Source organism: Coturnix japonica, chromosome Z, assembly GCF_001577835.2.
Source record: "Coturnix japonica isolate 7356 chromosome Z, Coturnix japonica 2.1, whole genome shotgun sequence".
Classification (NCBI taxonomy): domain Eukaryota; kingdom Metazoa; phylum Chordata; class Aves; order Galliformes; family Phasianidae; genus Coturnix; species Coturnix japonica.
In genome coordinates, this window is record NC_029547.1 from 51,502,184 (window position 1) to 51,516,252 (window position 14,069).

Sequence of the window (14,069 nt, forward strand, 5' to 3'; positions counted from 1 at the left end):
CAGCCTGTCCAGGTATTGTTAAATGGCACAAGAGCCTTCTGGTGTGTTATCTGCTTCTCCTAGTTCTGTATTATCAGCAACCTTGTCATCAGTCCAAGTAGTTTAAGATACTGCATAAGACTGGACCCAGTAGCAACTGCTGAGGAACACCACTAGCTACAGTCCTCCAGCCAGACTCTGTGTTGTGCATCACAACATTCTGAGCTCTGCCACTCAGACAGTTCTCAGTCCACCTCACTGTCCACTTGCATATCCCACATTTCCCAAGCTGATCTTTGGCAATATTATGGGAGACAGTGTGAAAAGCCTTGCTGAATTCAAGGTACACCACAACCACTATTCTCCCCTCATTCACACAGCTAGTTCTGACCTATGTCTGTACTTATGACCTCTCATCTATGTAACCATAGTCTTTATAGCCCTTTCTCCTTTCTTTTTCTTTGTTTCTGATACAGGTTATGAGAGTCCTGGAAAACGAAACAACTACACAGCATTTATTCCCAGAAAAATAGCAGCTCTTACTCCAAATTTCAGCATAAAATTTCTTTCTTACTACAATTGTTTCTGGATTGCTCTTTTCACACATATAAATCCATATATGATTACATGCATACATTACATATTTTTTTGCAACAAAAAAAGTGAAGGAAGGGAGTGAAGGAAAGAAGGGAGTTGAAAAGTGAAGGAAAATATACAGATATGTTTCTTCCCCTATAGTGCAGACTTGCTGCAATCTCTGAATCACATGAAAATAGATGCCTCTCATCTCAGTATCTAACAATGAAACAAACCTCACTTTTACTACTTAGACATGACTTTGTTAGACGTGGTCCTCAAAAATTTGATGAATTTCTCTGTTTCCATTCATATGTACTTTTGCTGTACAACTGCAAAAAATTTCAGCAAACTGCAAGTTGTATGTTTGCTTCTTTCCACTAGCTAATAACCATGTGTAAGCAGGAAGATATGGTCACCCCTTTACACTGTACTATCAAATAATTCATCTGATATAAAGATAGAAGATTGCCTAAGCTACTCCTTTGATTTTGGTTTCTAAGTGTATATTGCCAATGTGCAGCCACTTAAGTGAACAGCTGCTTATTAAAAAAAAAAAACAAACAAAAAAACAGTATCAGTGAATCATATCCTTAAAATGTATAAGTGAAAAATTCTGCACACAGTATTGGCATATATTTTTATATATTTATTTGTTTCTAGAATAATTTAAAAATTAATAGGTGAATAAGACACGTTTTTCTTCTGACTGCATAATGGGGGAGAAACTGGTCATTTGGCTTCTTCGATCATTCCAACTATGTTATTTAACTCTTTGAGTATACAGAAATATCAGTATTTCAAGTTTCTGTATTACAAAATTGAGAGTGCTGAAAGCAATGAGTTCTGTATATAAAAACACGGAATTTTGGTTTAGAATTTGTTTTTGTCAAAGAATGCAAAGGAAAGAAGAATGTGTTATAAATATACAAGATTAAAGGATAATACTGTAGTGTAGAAATGCTGCTTTTTAAGTGTAGAATTTGCATCTGTAGGGATATTGTACATTATAGCACATAAGATCAAAACAGAAAAGCAATAGGCAAAAAAGCCAGAAGGCTTTGTGACAAAAGTATGATTCTTATACATATGCTTACAGGTAATATAGTGGGAAATACCAACCAAACAAACAAAAAAACCAACCAACCAACAAACAAAAACCTAACAAAAAAACAGCCTCAAACAACCCATAATCTAAACAAGACAGGGCTATCTTTTATGTTGTATTTTAGTATTCCTCTGTTTTTCAGTTAAGTAGTATGCTCTGCCTGCCACTAGAGATTATTCTGCTTATGCATAGAACAGTTTATAATAAAGGTATGGCTTATAGTACTAGAGCTGGTGAAAAAAAAGGCATGGTAGATAAAAAGAAAATGGAGTCCACACTTAACCTGCACACTCAACACCAGGAAACATATAAAAGCAGTCTCATTTTCCAAAGAAACAGAATGGTCACTGAAATCAACTGAATGTAAGCCTGCCTGGTGCTAAGGACCTTTAAAAAAGTAGGTTGTTTTAATATAAATATGGGTATAGAAGCCTAATTTTAGATGCTTTTTTAATATCTTGACCAAGGATGAAAGGCAGCACTGTTTCAGAATATCTGGCTTTGATAGCCCTCAAAAAAAGGTAGGAGGTCTGGGAAGGTAAGATGAGTGAAACACTCATTATGTTTAATCTTTCTGCTTTCTTAACATAATGAAGAACTAGCAGCTATTATATTGAAAGTGCTTTTTTCTCCCTAACACTTGATTTTCTATTGTTGTTCTGTTACTGTAATGAAAAAGTGAATGAAGTATCTATTTATTCTGTGCTTCCACAATAATTTAAAAGAGAACGCAGAGACAGCAGTAAGTTTGTATTTTATGTGAGAATCTAGAAGTCAAAGATGTTTTACTAGGCCTCTAGCTTCTGAAAAGAAAGAGGTGGTATAGAGGACACTCAGTATCTTTCAGGTCAATGTCCTGCTGGTCAGCAGGTCACAGAACAGCAATTAAGTTGCCTTCAATTGCATTTTTATGAAAAGATCTAGGTAAGATACCAAACGAAACTAAAGCACTTTGGAAGTAATTGGGGGCATTTAACAAAATAATAAAATGTGTATGTATAGAAAACGATAAAAAACTACTTGTTTTCTTAGCTTTCACCTTCCAACATTTCCTGAATACAATCACTGTAAAATAAAATAATCATCTCTTTTGTTAAACGTTATTGTTTGACAGAATGTTTTAAGCTCGTGTCCCTAATGACTACAGTAATACCTGCTGGTTAAGGGCATGTGAAGATCTGAATGTAGCCAATAAGCTACTCATGACTCGTTTCTTCTCTGCAGATCAATATGAGAATCTTATGGATCAATTCATTTCCTTTAGTGGAGCAAAAACCAGCATGCTTCACAACAAAAGGTAGATATAACAAGCAGCTGTGATACTTACATATAATTCCTCACAAAGGAATGAACAAAGAAATGTCTTTTAGAAAAACGTCAGTCTTCATTATTTTAAAGCATAAAATTCATACTCACATCATTTTTTCTTTCCAATTCTCTATAGGAAAGTATGACCCAATCCACTAGAATATTTATGTGTTTGGTAAAAAGCACAGAGGTTTCACTTCCCAACCAAAAGGTCTTCAGAAGAACCATCTGTGGCATTACTTGCTGGTGCTGTGAATTGGTCCCTTCAACCAAACTGTAAAAAAAAGAAAAAAGAAAAAAAAAAAGCATGTGGAAAAACCTAAATCTTTATGCCACTTTGATTACTGTAGCTACTAGAGAGAAGCCTTATCTTCTGTCAAAATATATAAAGATTTGGCAATTTTTAAGTATGGAAAGATCAGACAATTTCTGATGAATAATAAGTAAAATAATGATGACTATTAAAGTCAAACTGAAGGAATTCTAATACTGTGCTAATATATAAAGGCTGCCTTTATTACTTAAAGGGAGAGCAAAATCAAGATTTCTTCATATTTCATAAACTAAGGAAAGATAATTATCTCCCTAGAGAAAGATAACATTTAATTGAATTTTTTTTAATATCAGAGTGTTCAAAATACTGCTTGTCTAACTTTAAGAATGGATATGAAAGCAATGCAAAGCTAAAAATGTAGCTTTATGAGCAACAGTAAATGCTTACTGAAACTTGCAATACAGTGAAATAATAATACTGTGAAAAGCTAGAGGTCTTAAAGCACAACTAGGAAAAAAACCAATACTGATTACAAAGCACTTTGGTGGAACAGAGTATTATTACAAACATACAAAAATCAGGAAACAACCTGCTGCAGATACAGAAATGCATGTAAAATTGTAGAAAAGTAATATTATCCTATAAAGCCTACCTTTTTGTCAAAAATTTTACTTCAGCTTTTACTAAATCAAAGAAAAACTTCAGAAGCATTTTGTGAACTGTCCTCTGTTCATCTGCTTTCCCTGAAACTGGCACTGCATGACAAATGTTTTTGTAATAAAGGCAAGACCTGCAAAACAAACACCAACAAAATCTATTTGTATGACAGAAATGACAGTCTGATTTATTGGGAAGGGAAGCAGATTTGACTTTTGACAATTTTGACAATACCTTACTCATCAGTAACATTCATATTTTAAAGCCAAACACTTTGTTTTTAAAGCTACACTTTCTCCAAAAACTTAACATGCTTGTTACTGGGGCCTTGTGTTATAAAGATGAAGATTCTGTATTACAGTGTAAACTAAATTGTTTCCTATATATCTGTATTTTCCTGTCTCTATCTGAGTTATTGTGCAATTACTAGATTTAACAGAACTTCTTACAAATCCTTTAATCACATGGTAGTCTTGCAGTATTTCACTGACACTGTAATACCCTATAAGCAATTCACTAAATTTTGAAAGGAATACAGGTTTTGATGAAATCTAATGCTTGTCTGACATGATAAAGACAATTTGAAGTAAAGTGTGCAAAATTTTTCTGGCTAAAATTTTGACTATTGGAAGGGAATTGGACTAGACGACCTTTAAAGTTCCTTTTTCCATGACTGCATGGTTCAATTAAACATATTAAAAAAATAAAAAATAAAAATTAAAAAAAATCTGCCAGAAAGTACTAAAACATAAAATGCTCTAACAGATTAATTCCCTTCTGTTCCAACGCCATGTGACATACTCCTAAGCAAAATTATTAGCTGTGCAATTACAGTGATTCTAGTAGCTATACAAGAGCTGTTGTATACTGAATCTTGTGTCTGTACATGTATAGGATTGAATCTCTCTTGTTTAACACAGTAAAAATTATAACTAAAATCAGAGTAGATCATGAAGCTTGATGCCTGGTAAGACTAAATTTTGCTACCTAACTACAGATATATTTGTGTATATGCGTGCATATATACACACAAGAAACAGCAGTAATACACAGATTATTATAATTTTGAAAAGTTTAAAACAAATCTGCAAGTTAACACTGATCATATTTGGAAAAACATAACTATTGCATCTAATACCTCACTAAGTGTTTTTTTTTTGTTTGTTTTGTGGTTGTTTTTGTTGGTTTTTTTTTTACCTTACAAGCATCTCTATCAAGTTCCACGTGCCTTTCTTACAGACAGGACACTGAAGAAGATCTAAATAATATCCTAACATAGATGTAGATTTCCAAGGAGGATCATGTTGGAGAACAAGGTACAAAACATGACAAACTTTCGCACAAAATACAGCATCGGTATTTTCCTGTAATAAAACAAGTAAATAATATTGGCTACAAAATGATCCAATTTCATGTGACCAAATTAAATCGGTGAAGTAACACATAATCAGAAGCAGCAAAATTCTGAGTTTACAATAAGTAAAACTAAAAAGCAATTGACACTGGAATCTTATTTCAGTTGAATGTGTTAGTGCTTAGAACAAAGCTTCTTTTCCATTTAGTATTCTATCTGTAGCCTACTAGGTAAAAAAAAATATGCTACAAAAGTGTTATTTCTAAAAACAATGAAAAAACCTATGGGCCAGTTCTTCCACAATATTTGGAGGCTACATTCACACTATTTGCAAATCAATAATAAAAACCAACACATTTCAAATCCCCCCCCTTAGATTGCATTAACGCGAAGACATTAATGAACTTGAAGTGTTAATATGGAGACTGCTCCGAAACTAATGCCTCCTGTTTTATTATGTTGGCCCACAACATCAGAGGTGGATGGTGGTATGGCAGTAAAGGCAGAAGCTTCCCTACAATATCCTATTACATTTTGTTGTCATGCAACAGACGGGAACACGGGGACAGTCTGGCAAAATGGTATCTGACATGGAAAAGCAGACGAAGCAAAGGTGCATCACTGCCATGAGGAAAAATGGCACCTGCTGACATTTACTGGTCTTTGATGAACATTGATGGTGACCAAACAGTGGATGTAAGCTCAGTGAGGCAGTGGTATGTTTCAGCAGTGGCAACAGTGGGTCAACATCCCTGCTGCAGGTAATTCTGAGTACACCACAGGCTCTTGTACATCACTGGTGAAAACGAATAGCTAGTGGTGGTGACAATGCTGAAAAACAGTGTTTTGCATCTGAGAATTTTCTCAACCAAATAGTTCTACTGTGCACTTCACTGTAGTTTCGTCAGAAATAAATAAGAGGCATTACTTTCAAGCAACTTATGAAGCTGTAAACATACTGTAAGAAGCAAGGATAATAATAACTCCATCTTTAATATCTATAATTTTTTAGTGTGTTGTAATACTTAAGCATTCTGTTCTCACCAACAGGACACATTCCAGAAGAGAATGAAAAAGTGGAACGGGAGGAAGAGAGTACTTCTGACCAACAGCAAGCTCTATAATCACTTCAGATAATAAATGTTCTTCTATTAGTTCTTCAAATATGTACAATCTGCCTTCAGACAGGTTAGTATTTTTAACCTGTGAAAGAGATATATTTGTGAATAAAATAACAGAGTAATAAATGTATTTGCAAACTTAAAAAAAACAAAAACAAAAACAAAAACAACACAAAACACACAAAATGAAATCTTTAAGTAAATGCTGGCAATATAAAGGAGAACATTAAAAATATAAATATTACTTACTGCCTGATCCAATGAGCTATTGCAATATAGAGAAGCCTTATCTCCTACTGAGCTGTTTTTCATTCACAAGAAAATGCTTTCAGAATGTGCCTCCCTTCTTAAGACTACCTGAATATATTCTCCCTTTTAAAACACAGACTACAATTCACATACACTATAGCTTGAGCATAAATTATTTTGAGAATTTCTGCATATGAGTAACTGCTAATATTTCCAAACATGTACAAGTACATCCTACAGAATACGGCCAGAGCACTAGGTGAATTACTATCATCAAACAACTGAAGGAAACTGAGCAAAAGTATAAAACCATGAAATACACCATTCATGAATAAGCTTCATAAAACTACAAATTATGCATCTATTTTGTCTCCCTACTTTTCCTGTAATCATTGGGCATGTCAAAAAAGCAGCTAATGCTTCAGATAGCACAGATATTGATCCCATTGTATTTCAAAGCTCTTCTTAGTGGCACAAGACTTCCCTCTTATTCAGTGCCACTCATGACAGTTAAACGATAAACTTCACAAGCTTTTTTCAGAGGAACCGGAAGAATGTAATGGTTTTCCTGAAATGCAGGTAATCTACCTGCTAATGTCTGAACTGTCAGCTTTCAAAAACTTTCTTTCCCTTGATAAATGATATGAAAGAAGAGCTACTGAAGATCCTATGTTGCTATTTACACCCCACCTGTATTCAAAATCAAAGCTAAGATGCTTAAGCCAGTTCCAACTACACTGCTGATGGAAATTTCAGTTTTGAAATTAAGCTCTTTTGTTCAACCACTTGACCTGAGGTTCTGGTAAATTCAGTGCAGTGGGAAATGAGAGTAGGGATTCACAACCGAGAGAAGTAGATTCAAAGAGAGAAGAAGAATATGACCTGCTGGTAGTTATGCAGATTTACTAATGCTTTAGTCGTCCAACATTTAGCAGACTTCACTACCTTCTGCCGTGAAACTTGGCTCTGGCTGCACAGTAGGCAAAACTACTTCTACCAATTATTTCAAAGTTAATTTAAAATTAATACATGCTTCAAGTCCAACTGTGGTTTTGAGGTTATGGAGTTTTCTACTATTAGCAGCAGTTCCCAGAAATGTTTTAGTACCAAACATAAAGAGCTCAGGTCAAACATGAATATGATCTTCTGAAAGAAATAATAATCAAATAAAAATCTTAGCAAAAGTATGAGTGAATAAGCTCTAACTTAGCATTACATATTTAGTTTCTCTGCAAATGCTGCAATTATCAGATGCCCAACATAGGCTGCTGTAATATTAATGATAAATAAAAATGCACAGTTAGATTATTTCAATTAAATCATTGTGCGTCTCATGTTTGCGAATCACATTTATTTCAATTTTATCATTCATGTATGCACTATAAAAATATTCAGATTATTTCCTTTGGAAATAATATCTGCAATCACACATTTGTAATGTTAATTATATGCAAACAGCACATCTAAAAAACAATCATAAAGTGCTTAGCAGTAGTTAAGATATATGAAGATGACTTAGTATTTTGTACAGGTACAAGCATGTAATTACTGCCAAGGTCATGATCTGGTGATTATACCAGCAAGATCTCCTACCTTCTGACTAAATCTTAGATTTCTTGAATGTTCTGACACTAGAAAAAAAAGTCATAATTCACGTGATATTTGTAAAGTACACTGAAAAAAAACCCTACAACAAGTAAGAAAAACAATCCTCTTTTGGGAGACTTTGAGGAATCATGCACTACTTTTCAAACAGGAAGAAAGTGCAGAATGAATTTTCATCTTATTTAAGGGGTAAGGAAGGATGACAAACTGGTGAGGTAGAGTTTTTTCAGTAATAGGAAACATATTTTGTAGGGCCTCAGTATTGTGTAAGCTGTGTACAATGCTGTTTTGGTTGGCAGTCTGGCTGATGAGGAACTAGCACTTTCTTGTACATAAGTACTAATACTATAAACAGAAAGAAACAAATGGAAAATTAAAACAAAAAACAAGTTGTGTTTAGAAAGCAAAATGCTGAAAAGAAGCTGTCAAAATATATCTTAAAAACAAAAAATAAACAAAAAAAACCCAACAAAACACACCAGAAAAGACGGATGATAGGAGAACAAGCAAAAGCAAACTATGACTGAATATAATACATAGATCTAATCAGTTAATTTAGTTTGCAGACACTTTTTTTTTTTTTTTTTTACTATACCAATACGATTGGAAATACTCACTGGAACCATATTAGAGCAATGTTTAACAGATTTAAATATACTACCAATAAAAGACCCACACTGGATGCAGAGGCTAGCAATATATATTCCACCAAACAGTAAAGTGCAACATATTCATACTGTCTAAATAATAAGAATTAGATTCAAAAAATCCAAATTAAAAATTATATTGGGTGCAAAATAACAATTTATTTTCAGAAGCATTATGAAATCTAAAGTTTTATTGCCTCATAAACTCACTAAACTAAATATTAACATTACAGTGTAGGACAATAACAAAGGAATGTTGGTACTTATGTTTAAAAATATTTTTCTTCAATAGAAAGAAATTTGACAAAAGGGGAATTCTGTGAAGACTGGGACCTCATTTCCATGCCAAAAAACTACATAGTATTGGTGAGAATGACTCTTCAGCTACAGAAAAATGCACAAAGCTAATAGATATGCTTTAAATATTTCCATTTTAACCTTTAAAGTGATAAAAATACTGAGAATATTTCAACAAACTAATGGAAATTAAAACAAGAAATAAACTAAACTTCACAGTTCTACCTCTTCCCTCCGCTGCCTCTTTCTCTTCATAAGAGGTAGGCGGTAGTAGAGTACTGAACAATAAACAAATTAATCAGTACCCCACGATGTTCTTAACTTTTCAGTACTTTTAGTACACTTTAAAAAGTATTTTTCCAATAGCAATTTTCACAACAGAACTGTGTTTACCTAACTTCGGTACAAAATTTCCTAAGTGCAACACATGCTCTTTGCAAGAATCCTTACCTTTGGATTGCATCTACTCAGAAAGTCTTTCTGAACAAAATTGTGCTTTGCAGCCTACAAAACAAGAAAAATTCATCCTGTGCAGTGGATATTGGTAAACAATCTATAAATAGTGCATAAAAAGACAATTTAAAAAAAAATACATCCTTTTAAACATTCAACAAAACAACCTATTTGCTTTTAATATTTAGATGGCAAAATTAAGAAATAGGGGACTGATATATGGACAGTTTTTCTCCTCAGTTTTCCTGTTCTTGTCTACTTCTTTTTTATGCAGTTGTTACGTAATTTTTACTAGTTTTATTACATTTGGTCCACTTAACCATTTGAAATTTTCAGTTTTTTTATGATAAAATGTAAATCCTAGACATTCTTCACAAATTGCCCACAGTGTAATAGTAGGTGCAAGAATGCATTACTATTCCTGTTTTATTTAGTTATGGCTTACTGTTACAATATTATTTACACCTATTTCCAGAGAAAGTCCATAATAGTTGAAGGGAAAACAATCTGTTAAGAGGTGCACCTGTTATATACTTGTACCATTTTCGGCTATGGTACATTCCTTTTCTTTATAGTTTAGAATCATAGAATCACTCAGATTGGAAAAGACCTTAAAGATCACTGACTCCAACTATGACATAACTGTACTACCCTAACTCTAACAACCCTCTGCTAAATCATGTCCCTGAGTACCACATCCAAACGGCTCTTAAACNAGGGATGTTGACTCAACAGCCTCCCTGGGGAACCTATTCCAGTGCTTAACAACCCCTTCTGCTAAGAAATTTTTTCTCAGATCTAACCTAAACTTACCCTGGCACAACTTGAGGCCACTTCCCCTCATCTTGTCACCTGTCACCAGTGAGCAGAGACCAGCCCCGCTCTCGATGTGAGCACCTTTCAGATACTGGAAGAGAGCAATAAGGTTTCCCCTCAGCCTTCTCTTCCCCAGACTAAACAGCCCCACTTTTTAAGTCTCTCCTTGTAGGGCATATTCTCCAAGACCTTCACAAGCTTTGTTGCCCTTCTTTGGGTCTGCTCCAGCACCTCAATGTCCTTTCTGTACTGAGGCGTCCAAAACAAAACGCAGTATTTTATAGCATGCTATGATATAGTGAATTTGTAACCAAAATAGGGCTGAGAGCCTGCCTGGGTGTTAGCCCTTGATGAACAGTGCTAGTACAGTGTCAAGGTCTCTTTCTCTTCTTTCACTGCCCTGCCAGCAAGAAGACTGGGGAAGTACCAAGATTTCAAAGTCTACATCTTTCACAAAACCACATATATCTATTACCACTATTAAATTTTATTTTGGCTAATGGTAGATGTAGTAAATAAATAATTATTAAAAGGCATTACTACTACAGAAGATGGTCAAATTACTAGTTAATTAGCTCAGCATCTATACTGAAATTTCATTATATACATTTCACAATTTATGGTAAGAAAGCATTAACTAAATGTCACTTACCTCAACAAAATACATATGCCTGATCACAGCATTTTTCATTTCAATAAGCTGCATGTTAGACTTGTTTTGGTCAGTTTCTTGTGCTGGCAGACAACCATTAATTTGGGTAACTTCAGTATTTTGTATATCCTTCTAAGCAAAGCAAAGCAAAACAAAACATCACTTTTTAATTTCAAAACTAATGCTTTTAAATACTTTTTATGTGCTGAAATGTGTTCTTACAGACTATTGTAAAATCACTTTACATGCGTGCTAATTCAAATTTGAGGGTTTACACTATCAGACCCACAGACAGCTGTTGAAACACATCACTGATGTCATAGGCAGCTACAGCATGAGAGCTACCAATGGAAGTTATTCTATTGGTTATTATAATTCTTATTATAAATAACTTTAACTGTGGCCCATCTGTGCTACTGAAACAAGAGCTACTTCCATAATAGTTTCCTTTCAGGACTTCTCAAAAACTAAAATCACATCTTTTCTATTAGTTGTTATCTTTAAGGATGTACAAAGCTAGCAATTCGAATTTTAGAACTTGTGGGTTCTTTTACGTTAACAGACTAAGAATAAAATAGCTTCTTCATTTTAGGTTGCTTTGAGTTAACATGGTTAGATTTTGTTAGCATGGACAGCTGCAGGTGTGGCCACTGTGAGAGCAGACAGAGAAGAAGCTGCACCTTGTCACATCAGAGCCAGCTCCAGCTGTTCCAATACAAACTCACTGCTACTTGGGCTGAGCCCTCAGTGATAACATAATTAGGAAAGTAGAAAACTACTGTGAAATGTCATCTAGAAGAGATGGGATGAGAAATGGGAGAGAAGAAATCCTACAAGGTCAGTGCAGAAAGAGGAGTTGCTCCAGGCATGAAGCAGAAGCTTCCTACAGCCCAGGAGAAGCATGCTGTCCACCAGCAGCCTATGGGCACTGTGTGGAGCAGACAGAATCACAGAATTCTAAACAAACTAGAACCATAGAATTCAGATCTCCAAGCGCACCCCATGGAAGAACCCAAGAAACTTCCTAGCAGGAACTGCAGCCTTTGAGGGATCCAAGCTGCAGCCATCTGTTCCTAAAGACTTGCACCGTATGGGAAGGATCCATACTGGAGCAGCTTGAGAAGGTCTGCATCCCACTGGAGGGTCCTCAGGGGGCACAAAGAACAAGAGAGACAAAATATTACAGCCTAAGCACATGCTCCCCACCCAAGTGCGCTCCAAAGAAAAGAGGCAGAAGATTCAAGAGTGAAGCTCGATGCAAGAAGAAGAGATGAGTGGGGTGAAGATGTTGTCTCTCATTATTTTACTCTATTGTGTAGGTTGCTCCAAAAGTAATGCTTCTTCTTAACTGCTATGGAAACTACAACAGATGCAAAGCGCACAAGAACACTACTTGACAAAATCCTTAACTACAAAACACTATTTTTCAATACAGACACCACCATTACCTATGGATTATCACTGGCAATGAACAAGAGCCTGCCTGCTGTGCTTATAACCATCTGCACTCACCCACTGCCACCACTGCTGAAACACACCACTGTGTTCACACATTACTGTGCTCACATTCACTGTTTGAGCTCCATCAATGATCCGCAAGCATCAGTGTCAGTGGGTGCCATTTTTTCCACATGGAGGAATTCAATGTAACTCCTTTGCTTCCTTCACACTTCCCAATCAGACGTTATTCTGTCAGATTGCCACTCTGCTCCCATCAGTCACATCGCAACAAAGTGTAATGGGATACCGGTGGTAAAGTTCTACCTTTACTGCCACACCACCACCATCTACCCTTGATATTGTGGGTCAGCTTAGTAAAATAGGAGGCATTACTTTCAGATCAGCCCTAGTAACTGGCAAGAAGTTAAATTAGTCTTTTTTACATCAGGTGTGTTTGTGACAGTAACTGGTGTGTGTAGCACTGTAAAATTGCTTCAAACAGCTTTGATGAGCTAAGGATAAGTGAACTACTCTGACAAATTAACTACTCTTTACTTCCTGTGATACTTTATGCACATTGTTTTCAACACACTTCTAAAACTACTTATTTAAGATAATTTATAGTACCATCTTGGCAAAGTGTTATAAATTCCGGTGCACAGGCAACAAAGCTTTCTATAGTGTGTATTTAAACACAAGGATAGCACTCTAAAATCATGCATATGCTTTAATATTTTGAACCAGTACAAGCAACACCTTAAAGGATTGAAGATACTCCCACAGAGTACTTTAACAATAGAGCTACAAGACTGACATTTTAGAACAGATACTGAAATATAAGAGACAAAACAAAGCATTGTTTTAAAAAAAAATCAGAAATAATCTGAATGCCTATGATTATATGCAGTTCCACTAAAAAAAAAATAAAAAAAGAATATCATGCTGCTTCTCACAATTTAACATCAGTTTTGGGTGCTAAACCATAGGATATACGTTTGTGTAGTTATGAGGAGAGTATTTATTTCACACAGAATTAGCAGTCAAAGAGCAGGACTACAGATTTACAAAGCTGGAACATTTGAAGTTAAATTCTAGTAAAATATGTGCTAAGTATTTCTAGAAATGAAAAATAAATAAATAAATAAAAATAAAAATGAAAATAATGTTCATAACAATTTTAGATAAAGCAAAAGCAATTTCAGAAGTAGATTCTGCCTAATAGCAAGCTCAGTTTTAGCATCTACCAGTTTGCAAGGGCAACATTCTCTCTTTAGCAGTTCCTTAAAATCATCTCACACTGTGAGGAACTACAAATCTAAAGGACTTTCTTCAGTCCTTCAAGTATTTCTAAGACATAATGTTGTGAAGTTCTGCATAGCCCATGTGACTCTCTCCTGGTTGATAAACTGTCTCCTGAGAGACACAAATACATGACACCTCTCTTGGCATTATCAATGTGACCTAAATAAGAGTTTTTTTCTGAAGGACCCGGAAAAACCAAAGTGGAAATTGTGAACTGTGGAACTACACAGT

The 14,069-nt window shown here is 34.9% G+C and overlaps 1 protein-coding gene across 1 annotated transcript in view; it reads right to left on the reverse strand.

The window, feature by feature from the left end:
- Positions 1-14,069, reverse strand: part of SLF1 (SMC5-SMC6 complex localization factor 1) — a 38,505-nt gene that overhangs the window by 16,317 nt on the left and 8,119 nt on the right. The window contains 6 exon segments of the mRNA XM_032441225.1: positions 3,080-3,245; positions 3,898-4,035; positions 5,100-5,266; positions 6,301-6,459; positions 9,626-9,679; positions 11,097-11,228. Of these exon segments, the coding sequence (XP_032297116.1) occupies positions 3,080-3,245; positions 3,898-4,035; positions 5,100-5,266; positions 6,301-6,459; positions 9,626-9,679; positions 11,097-11,228 (816 nt within the window).